This window comes from Lissotriton vulgaris, chromosome 9 (genome assembly GCF_964263255.1).
Source record: "Lissotriton vulgaris chromosome 9, aLisVul1.2, whole genome shotgun sequence".
NCBI lineage: Eukaryota > Metazoa > Chordata > Amphibia > Caudata > Salamandridae > Lissotriton > Lissotriton vulgaris.
Window position 1 is genome coordinate 860626377 of NC_141697.1, and position 13089 is coordinate 860639465.

Genomic DNA, 13089 nt, shown 5'->3' on the forward strand with positions numbered 1-13089 from the left:
TCGCAATAAGTCCCAAAAACCTTTAGCATTTTTTTCTACACTGGCGACACGGAGTTCCTGCCAAAAGGCATCTTCCCAGTCTCTCCTTGCTGCCCTTAGCACAGATTTGTAGCACTTGCGTTTGGTAGCTATTAATGTTGGATCACCGCTCTTTACTGCCAGTATTAAGGCTCTCTTTCCAGCACGGCACTCCGACGAGTACCAGCCTGATTTGCCCTGTCGCTTGTCAAGGTTTTTGTTTCCCTTTTTTGACTTAACCATGAACAAATCCCCAATCGACGTCGTAACCTCGCTGAACATGGCTGCAATCTTGTGCGGACTGGGAGGCTGACTTTCCAGAAGTTCACAAGCTGCAGCAGTAACGGCTTTGACGCAGGATAGTTTATCTTCATCGATAGCCACTTTGTCCCATTTTAGGCGTCTGAGGCAATTTGAGGGGACCACCCCCCCCGATGACCTTAGCTCAGAAACGTCACGGTCTCCACAAAATGGGCCACTGTCCCTCCACCAGTATGTTAGGGATAATGAGAGCGCATTATGATCACTATCCAAGGAAGGTAAAACTATCATGTCCTTCGTGTGGGCCCACAAAGGAAAGTTTAAAAGGATGTAATCTATCCTAGATGAGTGACCCACCCTATTGTACGTGTGTGCCCCCGCTAGGTCTGAGCGTGTTCTCCCGTTGGCTGCTCTCAAGCCGTACTCAAGTGTGAGGGAGTTTAATTGAACAATTCTAGGGGTCCATCTTTTGACGATAGGTAAATCAAGGGACGGGACGCCTCTCCTTGAATCTTCGTCGTGCAGGTCCAAGGATTCATCGGTCAACAGGGGCTCAAATGTGCAGTTAAAATCCCCCATAACCAAAATTAGGGAGTCTCTATGGCACTCCCATAGGGCTGCCTCCAAAGCCATGAGGGTTGGTGACGAGGCCCTCCCTGAAACCCCGCGTGTGTAGATGTTCAAAATCTCCAGCTTTTCGGCTTTCCTTGGGCATTTTACAGTGAGCCGTATCAGATCTGGAGATTTTTGGGGATGATGGTGTACTCTCCAACCTAAAGATATATCTACCCAGACTAGGAGGCCTCCAAATGGGCGCCCTCTTCCCGATGCTGGAATACCTGCCGGGACAGAGAAGGTAGCATAGCCTACTCTGTGCCTTGGTTCCACACACCACGTTTCTTGGAATGCACAGACTGCGTGGGGCTCAGTGAGCGCCACCCTGTCCGGGGCATCCAACTTATTGTTTAAGCCTGCCACATTCCAGCTGATGGCTTTCAGAGTGGGGCAATTTGAAGACTCAGCACGTCCAGCTTCCCCACCCTGTGCACCCAAAGTTTGAACTCCATCCACGGACTCAGTGGACTCAGTCCGATAGCCTGGGGAAGAAGGGATGGGGGGGTTGGGCGTGGGTTGGGGCGCAGAGATGTTAGCTGGTGACGGGGGAGCCCTCCCGGCTATGCATGGTGTAATAACCCTTGGTGGGGGGGCGTTTATTACCACTTTATCACCAAGTCACCAACCCCAACCCTGTGATGGGGCTGCTTGAGTCGGTGTCCATGCCCTTGCTCTAACATCCAAAGTTGGGTAATGCGGGAACCATGCGCCTCTGCCCCCATCCGGCATAAACTTCTTGTGCCCCGATGAAGGTGGGGGACGGTAAAAGTACCCCAAATCCCTAGTTTGAATGTCGCAAAAGTTGTAATGCGACTGCTGGCTGCAGATCATACCTGCTGCTCTGGGGTCGCTAAAATTGATCAGCACGCAGTCCCCAGTTAGGTCCTTACATCTGTTGCCGATCCACCCCACACGACGAACATAGGCTATTCTGCCATCAATGTGCCCTGGGAGGGGTCTATTTACTTTGAGCCAAGAGAGCGTCTTGTGTTTAAGATCAGAATACAGCTCACAAGAACCCTCTTCGAGCTCCGGAACACCCGTTAAAATTACCACATACGGTTTACAACCAGGGGGGAGGCTAGCATTGGGTGTATGCCTTTTTACCCTATCTATTGGTGTTTTGGCCGGGGATTTAGCTAAGGGTTTGGCTAGGGGTTTAGGCGTAGCCTGATTACCAGGAGTGGGAAGAGATGGAGTTATGTTTCCATTCGACGTGGCCGGCAAATTTCCTACTGCTTTAGAGGTGGGCGCTATAGGCTTGGGATTAGGAGCAAAGTTGACCTTGGAGGCCTTAGGCGCTTGGATACTGTTTTTTTTCTTTTGGCGGCCCGAGCTAGGCTCAAGAGTGGGAGTTTGTGGGGCAGGGCTGGTTCCAGTGTTGGATTGATGTGACTGAGTGGCCTCCCCCGGTGCAGGCGTTTTTTGGCGAGGCATTGACTCAGAGGGAACTAAGATGACAGCACCACTCCTTGACCCGCCATTTTCTTCACCCTGCGCCTTAGCATGGAATTTGACCAGTGATTTCACAGCGTAAAAGTTATCCAGCATTGACTGCTCAAGGGTAGCTAATTTACATGTGAGACTGTCAATCTTGTCTACAAGGGGCATCACCACAGACCTGATTAAGTTCTCGACATCTAGATCGGTGTGCGCAGCCTGGGGGAGTGTGGTGGTACCTAGAGAAGCCAGCGGGCCTGGTATGCCCTCAGGTACAATATCTCTAGTGTGGGTGGTAGAAGTTTTTGGGTGTGGGACATGATTTGTAGTGGTACCCCCTTTGGTCACATTATGCCTACTTACTTTACTGTGCGGCTTTTGAGAGCCCCCCCTGCGAGGACTGGCAGGACGCTTTCTCTTCTTTTGTGCAACTAGTCCTGGAGCTAGTTTCCCAAGTGGGGTAGTTTCTTGAGCCACTGCTAGGGAAGTGCTAGCTTCGATGGGTACAACTGTAAGGGGAGGTTGTGAGGCTTTGTTAGGCAACGCAGAGGGGCTAAGGGCATTATTGATCTCGGAATCAAGATCATAATTTTGAGCCCCCTGCGAAGGGTCAGTTTGGTCGAGTGGATTTGGGTGTGTTGGGTCATGAGCAATGACTGGAGCAGTGGTAGTTACCCTTTCTAGGCTTGCCCTAATCCGGCTCACTCTCTCATCAATGTCCGGGGAGTCAATTACCACCAATGGTGTTGTAGGTACGTTTACGGGGCTGGGGGCTAGGGCAAGGGCGCCCAAAGATGAGCGCTTGTGAGATAGGCCCCTGGAGTCCCGGGATAATCTTCGTTCAGCAAGGATTATCTCCTTTTCTACAATGGAGACAGCCCGAGTAATGAATTGGTCCATTGTGCCTATGACAACGTCTCCCGCAGCTTTCCTTGATTTGCTTGCTCTAGTGCCTGTGGCCATGCTCTTACGATTCGCCCGCCCGCTTAGCAGAGCCAAGAGATGTGGCCCGGCCCGGCCTCTTCTGGCCCCTGATGGCCACAGATGGTCCCGCCCTTGTCCCGGGCTTCTCCCGCGATGCTCCCGCGTGCTCCCGCACAGCGGGATGGAGGCGTTCCTTTGTGGGGGCGTGAAGCGAGGGGTGGGAGGGGCAAGAGGTCAGCAGGTGTGCCGGGATGCAGGGGCTCCTGGTTATTTGAGTCCCTGCAGCGGCAGCGCTGGTGGATAGAGCGTGGCCCTGCTCCCTCGAGTCCTTCTTAATGGCTGTGAGCAAACGTGCTCCCAACAGCCTCACGAATCAAAGCTGCGACGCGGCACCCACGGAGCGGGTGCGGCTATATGTAGCAAAGGGCAGCAACAGCTACAGCAATGTCCACAGCGATCGTAGGAAGACGCCGGTAAGCCCTCGGCGTGCGAGTGTCCCGCTGGAGTGGAGGGTTCTGCTTCTTTTTCACCCTCTGAGCGAGGGGTGGGAGGGGCAAGAGGTCAGCAGGTGTGCCGGGACGCAGGGGCTCCTGGTTATTTGAGTCCCTGCAGCGGCAGCGCTGGTGGATAGAGCGTGGCCCTGCTCCCTCGAGTCCTTCTTAATGGCTGTGAGCAAACGTGCTCCCAACAGCCTCACGAACCAAAGCTGCGACGCGGCACCCGCGGAGCGGGTGCGGCTAGTTGTAGCAAAGGGCAGCAACAGCTACAGCAATGTCCACAGCGATCGTAGGAAGACGCCGGTAAGCCCTCGGCGTGCGAGTGTATGAATGAGTAATTCCATGATTGGCTGATTTGGTTTATTGGTCAGACCCTAACACAGTGTACTAAGTGTGCCCAGGTCTTGTAAATCCAAATGCTGCTGGTGGGATTGCAGCACTGGTGTGCCACCCACAGAAGCAGCCTGCAAAAGTGTGTCTCAGGTCTGCCATTGCCGTTTCTGTGTGCAGTCTGCTACTGCCATACTGACTGGACAAGTGCACCCACTTGCCAGTCCCTAAACCTTCCCTTTTCTTCACATCAGACACCCCTATGGTAGGCCCAAGGGCAGGGTGCATTGTAAGTGTAAGGTAGGACATGCCCTGGTGTGTGTGGCATGTCCTAATAGTGAATTACAGCCATTTTCGTTTTTCACTATTGCAAGGCTACCTGTTCTCCATAGGCCAGAATGGCAGTTAGATTATTACATTGTTTAATCCTAACTGACTCAGGGAACATGGAAGTTATTCGAGTTTAGTATGCCTGAACTCAGAATGATAAAATACATCTTTTAGTGAAGTTGGTTTTAACATTCTGTGTTAGGAAAATACCAACTTTAGAAAGTAGGTATTTTCTTGTCTAACTATCCAAGCCTGCCTCTGCTAGGTTGTGTATTCCTTGTCTGGAGTTTGAGTGACAGGGCTGGGGGATTCCAGGAGACAGAATGAGTCAGCTCAGTGGAGAATAGAGAGATATGCATCTAGATGGGAGGGAGGAGTTGCACCTGGGACCTGAATAGGGCTATGCCTTCTCTCCACAATGCTGGCTCCCCCTCCTGTGGTGCGTCTGATGTCTCTGCCCTGCACTGTGAAAGAAGAGAAGGAATCATGTCAAAAAAGTGCTCCAGGGCTCTGCTTTCCCTCCACAATGTTGGCTCCACCTCCTGTGGGGCGTCTGATGTTTCTGCCCTGCACTGTGAAAGGAAAAAAAGAGTCATGTGAACAGAGTGCTCCAGAACTGGTTTGGACTGGGCAAAGGCCCCTCTGCCCTCAGAGGACACAGGATTTTGGGGCATAAGTATTGTGACCCTGATCCCAAGAATTTAGATCACTTTTGAACAAACAAGAAGAAACCTCTGCTGAGGACAGGAACCTGAAGAAACTGAGGAGAGACTATCCCTAAGCTGAAGTGCTGCTTGGGGGATTGGCCTGCAGTGGTTGCCTGACTGCCAAAGAGAGGAGAAAGGGACTTTGTGTACTTTCAAAAACTTGTAAGGATCTCCAAGGGCTTGGAACAGAGCTTGCCTCCTGCTGAAGTCTCAGGGACAACAGACTTCAACCCCCAGCTCCCAAGAGTTCCTGGGGAAGTGCCTGCTGCTGTTTTGGTCTTCTGAGGGACTGTGTGTTGCAAGGAGCTGGAAGTGCGACTCATGAGGAAGAAGCGTGTCGCTGCTACTGCCGTCACATCTTGGATGTCGCCGCTGTAGCTGTCGTATTGCACCGCATCGAGAGAATCATCTCGCAACGAAGAGGAAGTGAGTCACCATCGCTGCTGCGTCGCATCTTGAATTTCACCCCTGTAGCTGTCGTATTGCACCGCATCGAGAGAAGTGTCTCGCAACGAAGGAGAAGCGTGTCCCCGTCGCTGCTGCTGCCGTCGCATCTTGGATGCTGCAGCTGTAGCTGTTGTATTGCACCGCATCAAGAAAAGTGCCTAGCATCCACAGAGATGCGTGCCGCCGTCCGAGCTGATGCTGTTCCATCTTGGATGTCGCCGCTGTAGTTGTCGCATTGTGTGGAAGCGTCTCGCAACGTTGGAGAAGAGTGTCGCAGCCAAAGCTGTTGTTGTCGCATCGCGGAACAAGGGTGTCGCCGCTGCAGCTGACGCATCGAATCGAGACTTCTCGCATCATAGGAGAAGAGTGCTGCATCTGGAAGATCTTCACGTCTTTATTTCTTTGCACCGGAACTTTGCCGCATTTTCATCGCTGCAACACTTTTGTTGTGGAAGCGTAACACATTGTAAGGTACATTGACTCAAAGTGTCGCATTTTAAGAACTGAACAGAACTAAGCTAAACCTACCACTTTAAGTACAGTATTGTGAATTGTTGTTGTTTGTGGTCTTGTGGTAAGTCTATATAAAGAATACTTATTTTTGATATAAAACCTGTGTGGTGTCTATCTGTAGTCTTGTCTCTTGATTCCTGTATGTGTTCGCAAATGCTTTACACACTGCCTCTGAGATAAGCCTCTCTGCTCATGCCAAGCTACCAAGGGGGTGAGCAGGGGTTATTTTAGGAGTGTACCCACTTACCCTGTCAAGAGGCAAGGGTCCCTATTTGTCACAAGTACCTACCTGTACAAACTAGAGACCCCCAAATCTAACAATAGTTTTTGCATTTATAATTTCATCTGTCACATTGAGGGTGAAGTCATGAACAGTGCATCTTGAATACACTTTCTGGTTTCCAAAGCTAACCATAAGGAGGAAATTTCATTGACTTCTCTCTTTTTATTCATAACAGTTACTGTTATTAAATCTATGGTTTACAGTAGCAATTATATAAATCTACATACATAACATGTTTTAGCCTTCATGGCAACAGTTCCTCCACTGGCGAAACAGGGGAGGATAATACCCAAGGTGGAGTAGTTTTCCTTTCCAAAATTGGTGAATCTCCTGTCTTTACAACCATTGGCAGAGAAATCTCTGGGCGAACAGATGCTAATAAGTAGCTTTTAGAAATATACATTGATGGTGAATACGTATTGTCATTGTACATTAGCATGCTGGACAGCATTTTCCTTCAAATTAGCAATGCTATGAATGCCTTCTTTGGGAATGTCTTGATATTTCTGCTAAATTGCTTTACTACAGGTAAGGTTGAGCTGTCTGAGGTAAAAGTTGCAAATCTGCCACCTTTAAAATTCACCATATGTTATCATCTTAATCAGGCCCTCTAACAGTTTGAAATCCAATAACTGATGGGTAATAGCACTACTAGGAATACGTTGGAGTTGCATCATGTCAGTTATAACAAGGCTTTTATTTTCATCAATACATTGTGAAGTAAGCTGTTAATGATACTACATGCTAGATAATTTTTATGTTGGGGTCATGCACCACAAGTGGCCTATTGACACAATTTGTGAACACATTACCTGACTTTACAATTGTTGCATATCATTATCCTCCTGAACCAAAGGACTCCAAGTTTGAATGTGTATTTAAAACAATTATGAACAAGAAGAACTCTGAACATTGAAGCACAGTGATCATTCAACTCTTGCCTTGGTTATGTGCCAGGTCACTAGTCCTCTCTTAATGTCCTCCTTGATGGGGTACAAAGAATAACTGATAAGGTGGTGGCATATTCTCAAATCCACTCTCTTTAGGTGTGAGATCAATGTCCTTGGGGTGAATTGGAGATTTTAAGCTGAAATTCTGCAGGATAGTGGTGAGGAATATAAAAATCTCTGTTTGAGCCAGGCTTTGACCAAGGCAAATCCGCTTACCTAAAAATAAATAAATGACAGGTTTTAAGACAAGGAGATAAACTGAATTGAATGAAAATACAGAGTGGAAGCATATGAAATGAGGCAAGAGCATTACAAAAGGCTTATATGAAACTGACAAGAGCTACACAGTGTTAGCTTACTTAAGAGAAAAGGAAGGTACATAGGAAAGCACTATTATTGTAGGCAAAATATCTTATATTATTACCAATAAAGAAAGGTGCATAAGCATTAGGTTTTTGAAAACCTCCATTCTTGTCCAAGAAGTTCTCTGGGTTGAAGTTTTCTGGGTCCTTGAACTGTGATGGATCCTTTAGTACAGTCGTCAGAAAAGGCATCACATCTGTTCCCTGCAGAGTAAAGGCATGAAAGAATAGAACAAGTATTTGACCTCTCCTGTTTTGGACACTTGCATTTCGGTCAAATTTCCCTAGCAGACTAGTTCTGTGAGTATGAGAATCATTGAAAGCTTTGAACTATATTCCAAGCACATATTATACTTTTCAAAGGTTTGAATCTAATTGTGTATGCATCAGATACTTCTGCAACCTGCAAGTCATTTGCTTATATTTTTTATATTTATTTCAGAGAATTTGATGTAATGTTGCTAGATCCCTAAGTGTGACAGACTGACTGACAGCACAAGTCAAAAGAGGGGAGACCAGAGGTGGCACCATAGGTACAATGGTTAGACCAGAGAGTCCTGAATATAAATTGTGGTTTAAATCAGTGCATCCATAGGGCAATTAACAGAAGAAATATTGGTGGTCAGCAGTGATTTTTAATGAATAGAGCAACTGTACTAAATGAAAGTACTCAAGATATATGCATTTGTAAAAAACAACAATTGAAGGGACTGAGGATGTGGTTAGTAAATAGTTACATAAAATGCAGTCATATGTTTGTATTATGGTAACAATTTACTATGTTGAGTCTCGTAGTGTTGCAGCTGATGATTGTGCTACTGAAAATCGAATAAAAAAAATACCCATTTACAAAATCTCATAACCAAAATACAGAGTATCAAAATATGGCCAACTTTATACTTTAATGAAAATCAAAAAAAGGTTGGTTAAAAAATATTAGACCATATTATGATGTAAGGCAGATCGCCACTGACAGGTCATTGGCCAGTCGAACATCTGAGGTAGCAGTCCAACCACTGGATTGGATTACCGGTGGTTGGAGCGCATCGGACGAAGGGAAAGACTGCTGCCTCCGACAGGCTCAAGGTGTCCATCGGGCAGCTGTCATAGACCAATCCCTACAATGGAGGTGATGTCTGCGCAGGCACTTCCATATGTATTAGGATGTAAGTTTCCGAAAGCCTTTTCATGGCGTCCTGACTGCCATAAAATGACTGTCGGAAAGTGACTTTGGGGAACCCAGCAGGCCCCTGTCACCTGTAGGCCTCTGCTATGGGGCCCTGGGGCACATGTGGTGCGTCCCCAAACATCAATGCAGCCTGTACCAGGCACCACATGGTGCCTGATACAGGGTACATGGATGTTTAAAACAGGACATTTTCTACTGCGGCTTGTGCTGTGGCCCTTTCAGAGGCAGGCCCCAGCACGAGTCACAAAAGAAAATGACGGTCGTACTATAATTGGGCTGTCTAGACCGCCGAATCCTTGTCAGATGGTCTGGAGCCCAAAACCATGCCATCATATTAAGGCCTATTGCATACACAAATTTTGATTCTAAAAAAAAAGATAACTATAATCTTGAGTTTCAGAAAGATTAACACTAGTATACTAAACCAAAATGTGATGTAGAAATATTGATTTAAAAAAATATATAGATATATGTGTATAAATATATATTTATACATATACATGTACATATATATTTATGTATTTATTTAAAATTAATTAAATTTTTTAAAATAAATTGCATTACTGTTATGAAATAATAACATTTAAAATTAATGTAATGTGTAGTTATACTCTACCCACAATTTTCTCAAATTACAAATAAACAACTATTACATGTTTTATTACTCAAATTTATAATAAAATCATATGCCATTCAAATGTAAATAATCTTTCTAAACAGTTATCTGAAAACGAAAACAAATCTACCTACAAAGAAATGCATTTTACACTCTTAAAAATATAAAATATTTAAAACTTTTTTCAAAAACATTGAAAATATAAAAGGATTTTTAAATACATATTAGTGTCTAATGAATGAACAAATATGCATAAACATATTACCTAAACAAACAAAACATTCATAATTAAAAATTAATATTACATTGTAATTAATATGCAGTGGTAAAAGGTTAAACGTAATGGGCAACTGAAAAAATATTTACAAATTCCAATCTGGTCATAACACAGAATGTAACAAGTAATAGTCTCAATACAATACAACTGACATTTAGAAAAATCCATACTATTGTGGGGTGGAGGGCACAATTTACTATTACATCTCAAAACAGAGCAACACTGAGAGAAGTGCAGGAGTCTGGATGTGTTCAGATTCAATACTCCTAGTCCAACCTAGGAAAAAGTAGAAGAAAGTTTACAGTCCATGGTGAAGTCTTCACAATTCAAGAACTAGAAGACTTACAGAAGGAGCAGGCTGTAGAAGGACTAGCACTAGTCCGGATTGAAGGAATACAACGGTTGAAAGGTACCAGCTAAATGAGAGCTGACCTATGGAGGGTAAATAGGGGCAAAAATTAAGACCTAGGAAGTCAGTGAATCAGCTGAAATATTCTATGGCTGAGTTGCGATGCAGTTTAAAAGCGGAGGCTCAGTTGTATATGAAGAACCAACAATGAATTGTAGCAGTAACATGAAAGATCTCCAAGCTAGATTAGGCTAACATGACAGTAGACTGAATGGCAGCCTTCTTGGGATAAGGAAGAAGAACATTCCTAGAATCAAATAATCACAGAGGTTGAGCTTAAGAGGTACTTGCATGCCTTTAATATTGAAATTATTACTGGCCCTTTTCTCCAGAATATCTACTAAGGGTTGGAGCTGGAATTTCCATGTTCCTGCTCGATGAATCCCCATGCTGCCCACCACAACCCTAATGCATTGCAGTACTGAAGCACTGTGTCCCTGATGGAGGGTTCCAACAAAAATGCCAAGTCACAAAGGGCAGTGGAAGGAGATGCATTACCACCTGAGCTGTGACGGTAAGTGGGGCAGGGTGGGCTGCACTATCACACCTCCATCAGGAACCCATGTTTACTCTAAACTGCCAAAGCCACTATCTCGCTGTTTGGACAGCTGACCCATTTAGACACCACCCACGAGTAGGCACAACAGGTTTCTTGACTCTTCAAGGCCACTGAATAATCTCTTAAAATAAGAGATGAAAACTTTTTTCAGTACACAAATTGTGACAATTTTAGCCATCATCTTCTTGCCCCTATATGCAGTCAAATGGTTTCCCATTTTTCATCAGTTTCCCATGTCCTCCCGGCACTCCACTGGCTTCCAGTGAAAAAAAGGATCCGGGTTCAAATCCCTATGTATTGATTTAAGGTACTGCACAATGACAGTCCAGAATCCTTGAGGCAGAGCTTTCAGTGGTATGTACCTACAATATATCTACAATCTGCCTCCTCAGCTAATCCTGTAATACCAAAAGTCAGAAGAGCCACATGGGGAGGCAGAAGCTTCATAGCTGGTACGGATAGGCTCTGGAATTCTCTGCCACTCGTGCTAACGAAAGAATCCAACCTGCTAGCTTTCTGTAAAACCTTTAAAAACGTGGTTGTTTAACAAATGGGTTTATGATCTAATTTTCTTTTTCCCCACTTCAGGTTTTTCTTCTCCTTTCTTTTTAGTACTCTCTATCCTCTTTCTTATCGAATCTTAGTGCCTTGACACCTTTGGATAGTAGAATGCTCTGCTAATCTTTCATTTCATTCAATTTCATTGCACATTTTAGAAGTTGTTTTTTAATGACATATTAGTTAATCTTGATGCTAAATTCTATATTTAGATTAGAGCCCCAAGGGGCTTCATGCAGAGTTTGAAGATGTGAGGAAACAGTATGGAACCCAGCAGATGGCACAGATCAGTCATGTATGGAAAAAAGGCAAATCCGAGAAATACCGGTACAAAGGGACAAGGTAAAAGAAATGCGAGTGCACAAATAACGCACCATTGTGGTCCTAAGAGCAGGGAGAAAAACACCAGGCCAATCAGTCATTTTATAGAGTTAAAAGCAGGGATCAAACTCTATGACATTAAGTAGTCACCCATTTTTACCTTCAACACTAGTCAGAAAGAATTCCACATAGGCCTCTGACTGAGAAAAAAAATAAACAATCCCCTCCTTTTCAACCCCATGGTTAACTGACAATTAGAGTGATGCATCAAGTAGTCATGTTCATAAATAGTTTAAAGGATTATCATAGATCTACGGACTCCTTAAGGCACAAAGGGGTTTATTCAGAAGAACGTGTGATAACTACCGCAATGGCATATGATTTTAGCGTAATGCAACTTTCAACATCGCAGCCCATCACTGGAAAATAACCCTGTGTCAACGCGGAATTCACAACAAGGCAGAAGCATGCAATAGTCACCAGATAACGCGTCAAATGTCAGCGTGAAAATCAACATCATGCCGCAAAAATGCGAAACGCGAACGCAAAAAAAATGCGATGATGCCAATCGCAGTACAAAATTCTGAGAAAACCAGCCACAGGCCTGCAAATCCCATGCCTCTAGCGGGAAAATGAACTATAAAAGAAAGAAAAAATAAATAAACAAAACAATTCAAACTGCGCTGCAACATGGATCCACCCGGACCGAGTGCAAAGGACAAGCTGAACTCCACAAGCCCCACGGAGGTACTGCCAGGAACCCCATGTTTGGGGAAGGGCAAGGACAAGAGGAAGAGGAAGGCGGGGTTCAGTCCGCAAGAAGACTTGATCATCGTCACAGAGGTGATAGAACACCATCAACAACTGTTCGGCACCTCCACTTCAGCACTGGCAACCCAAATGGCAATATGGCAGGCCATTGTCACCAACGGTAATGCAGTGGGAGTGTCGAGGAGGTCAAGAGGCGCTGGCATGAAGTGCACGGCTAAACCAAGGAGAAGCTCTCCGCCAACCGGAAGGAAGCAAGGGCGACTGGAGGTTGGAGTCCTGCGACACAGGAGGAGATTGATGAGCTGGAGGACATGGTGGCCACAGTCAGCAGTGTGCAGACAGTGGCAGGCATTGGGGGCCTGGATACAGCACGATACGGCCGGACCCAACAGCAACAGGGTGAGTAATAACCAGGGATGGGGGGATGGGGGAGATGGGCACAATGGCACACATGCACAATTATGTGTAGCACACTGCACACCCACAATGATCGTGGAACATGTCACTGATAGCCTTGGCACACTGCAGCACACATAGAAACGCCAAGTAGGCCCCCGTCCACAATGTGCACAAAGGGGCCCCCCTCCATATCACCAATATTACAACCGACCTATGCACATGTGCTGAATCCAGCAAAGCAGCGCCTCTGTGACCCACACTGACTATGCAAGTAACACTGCATGCCCGATAGCATGGCAGCAGCGAAAAGCAC

At 45.6% G+C, this 13089-nt stretch overlaps 1 protein-coding gene across 1 annotated transcript in view; it reads right to left on the bottom strand.

Annotated features, from left to right (window-relative positions):
* Positions 1-6507: 6507 nt before the first annotated feature.
* LOC147692375 (cytochrome P450 2G1-like) overlaps positions 6508-13089 on the bottom strand; it is a 484584-nt gene continuing 478002 nt past the window's right edge. Inside the window, exons 8-10 of the mRNA XM_086939525.1 lie at positions 10106-10191; positions 7740-7881; positions 6508-7531 (exon numbers count right to left, since the gene is read on the bottom strand). Of these exons, the coding sequence (XP_086795651.1) occupies positions 7338-7531; positions 7740-7881; positions 10106-10191 (422 nt within the window). The 3' untranslated portion in view covers positions 6508-7337. The remainder of the gene's footprint in view (positions 7532-7739; positions 7882-10105; positions 10192-13089) is intronic.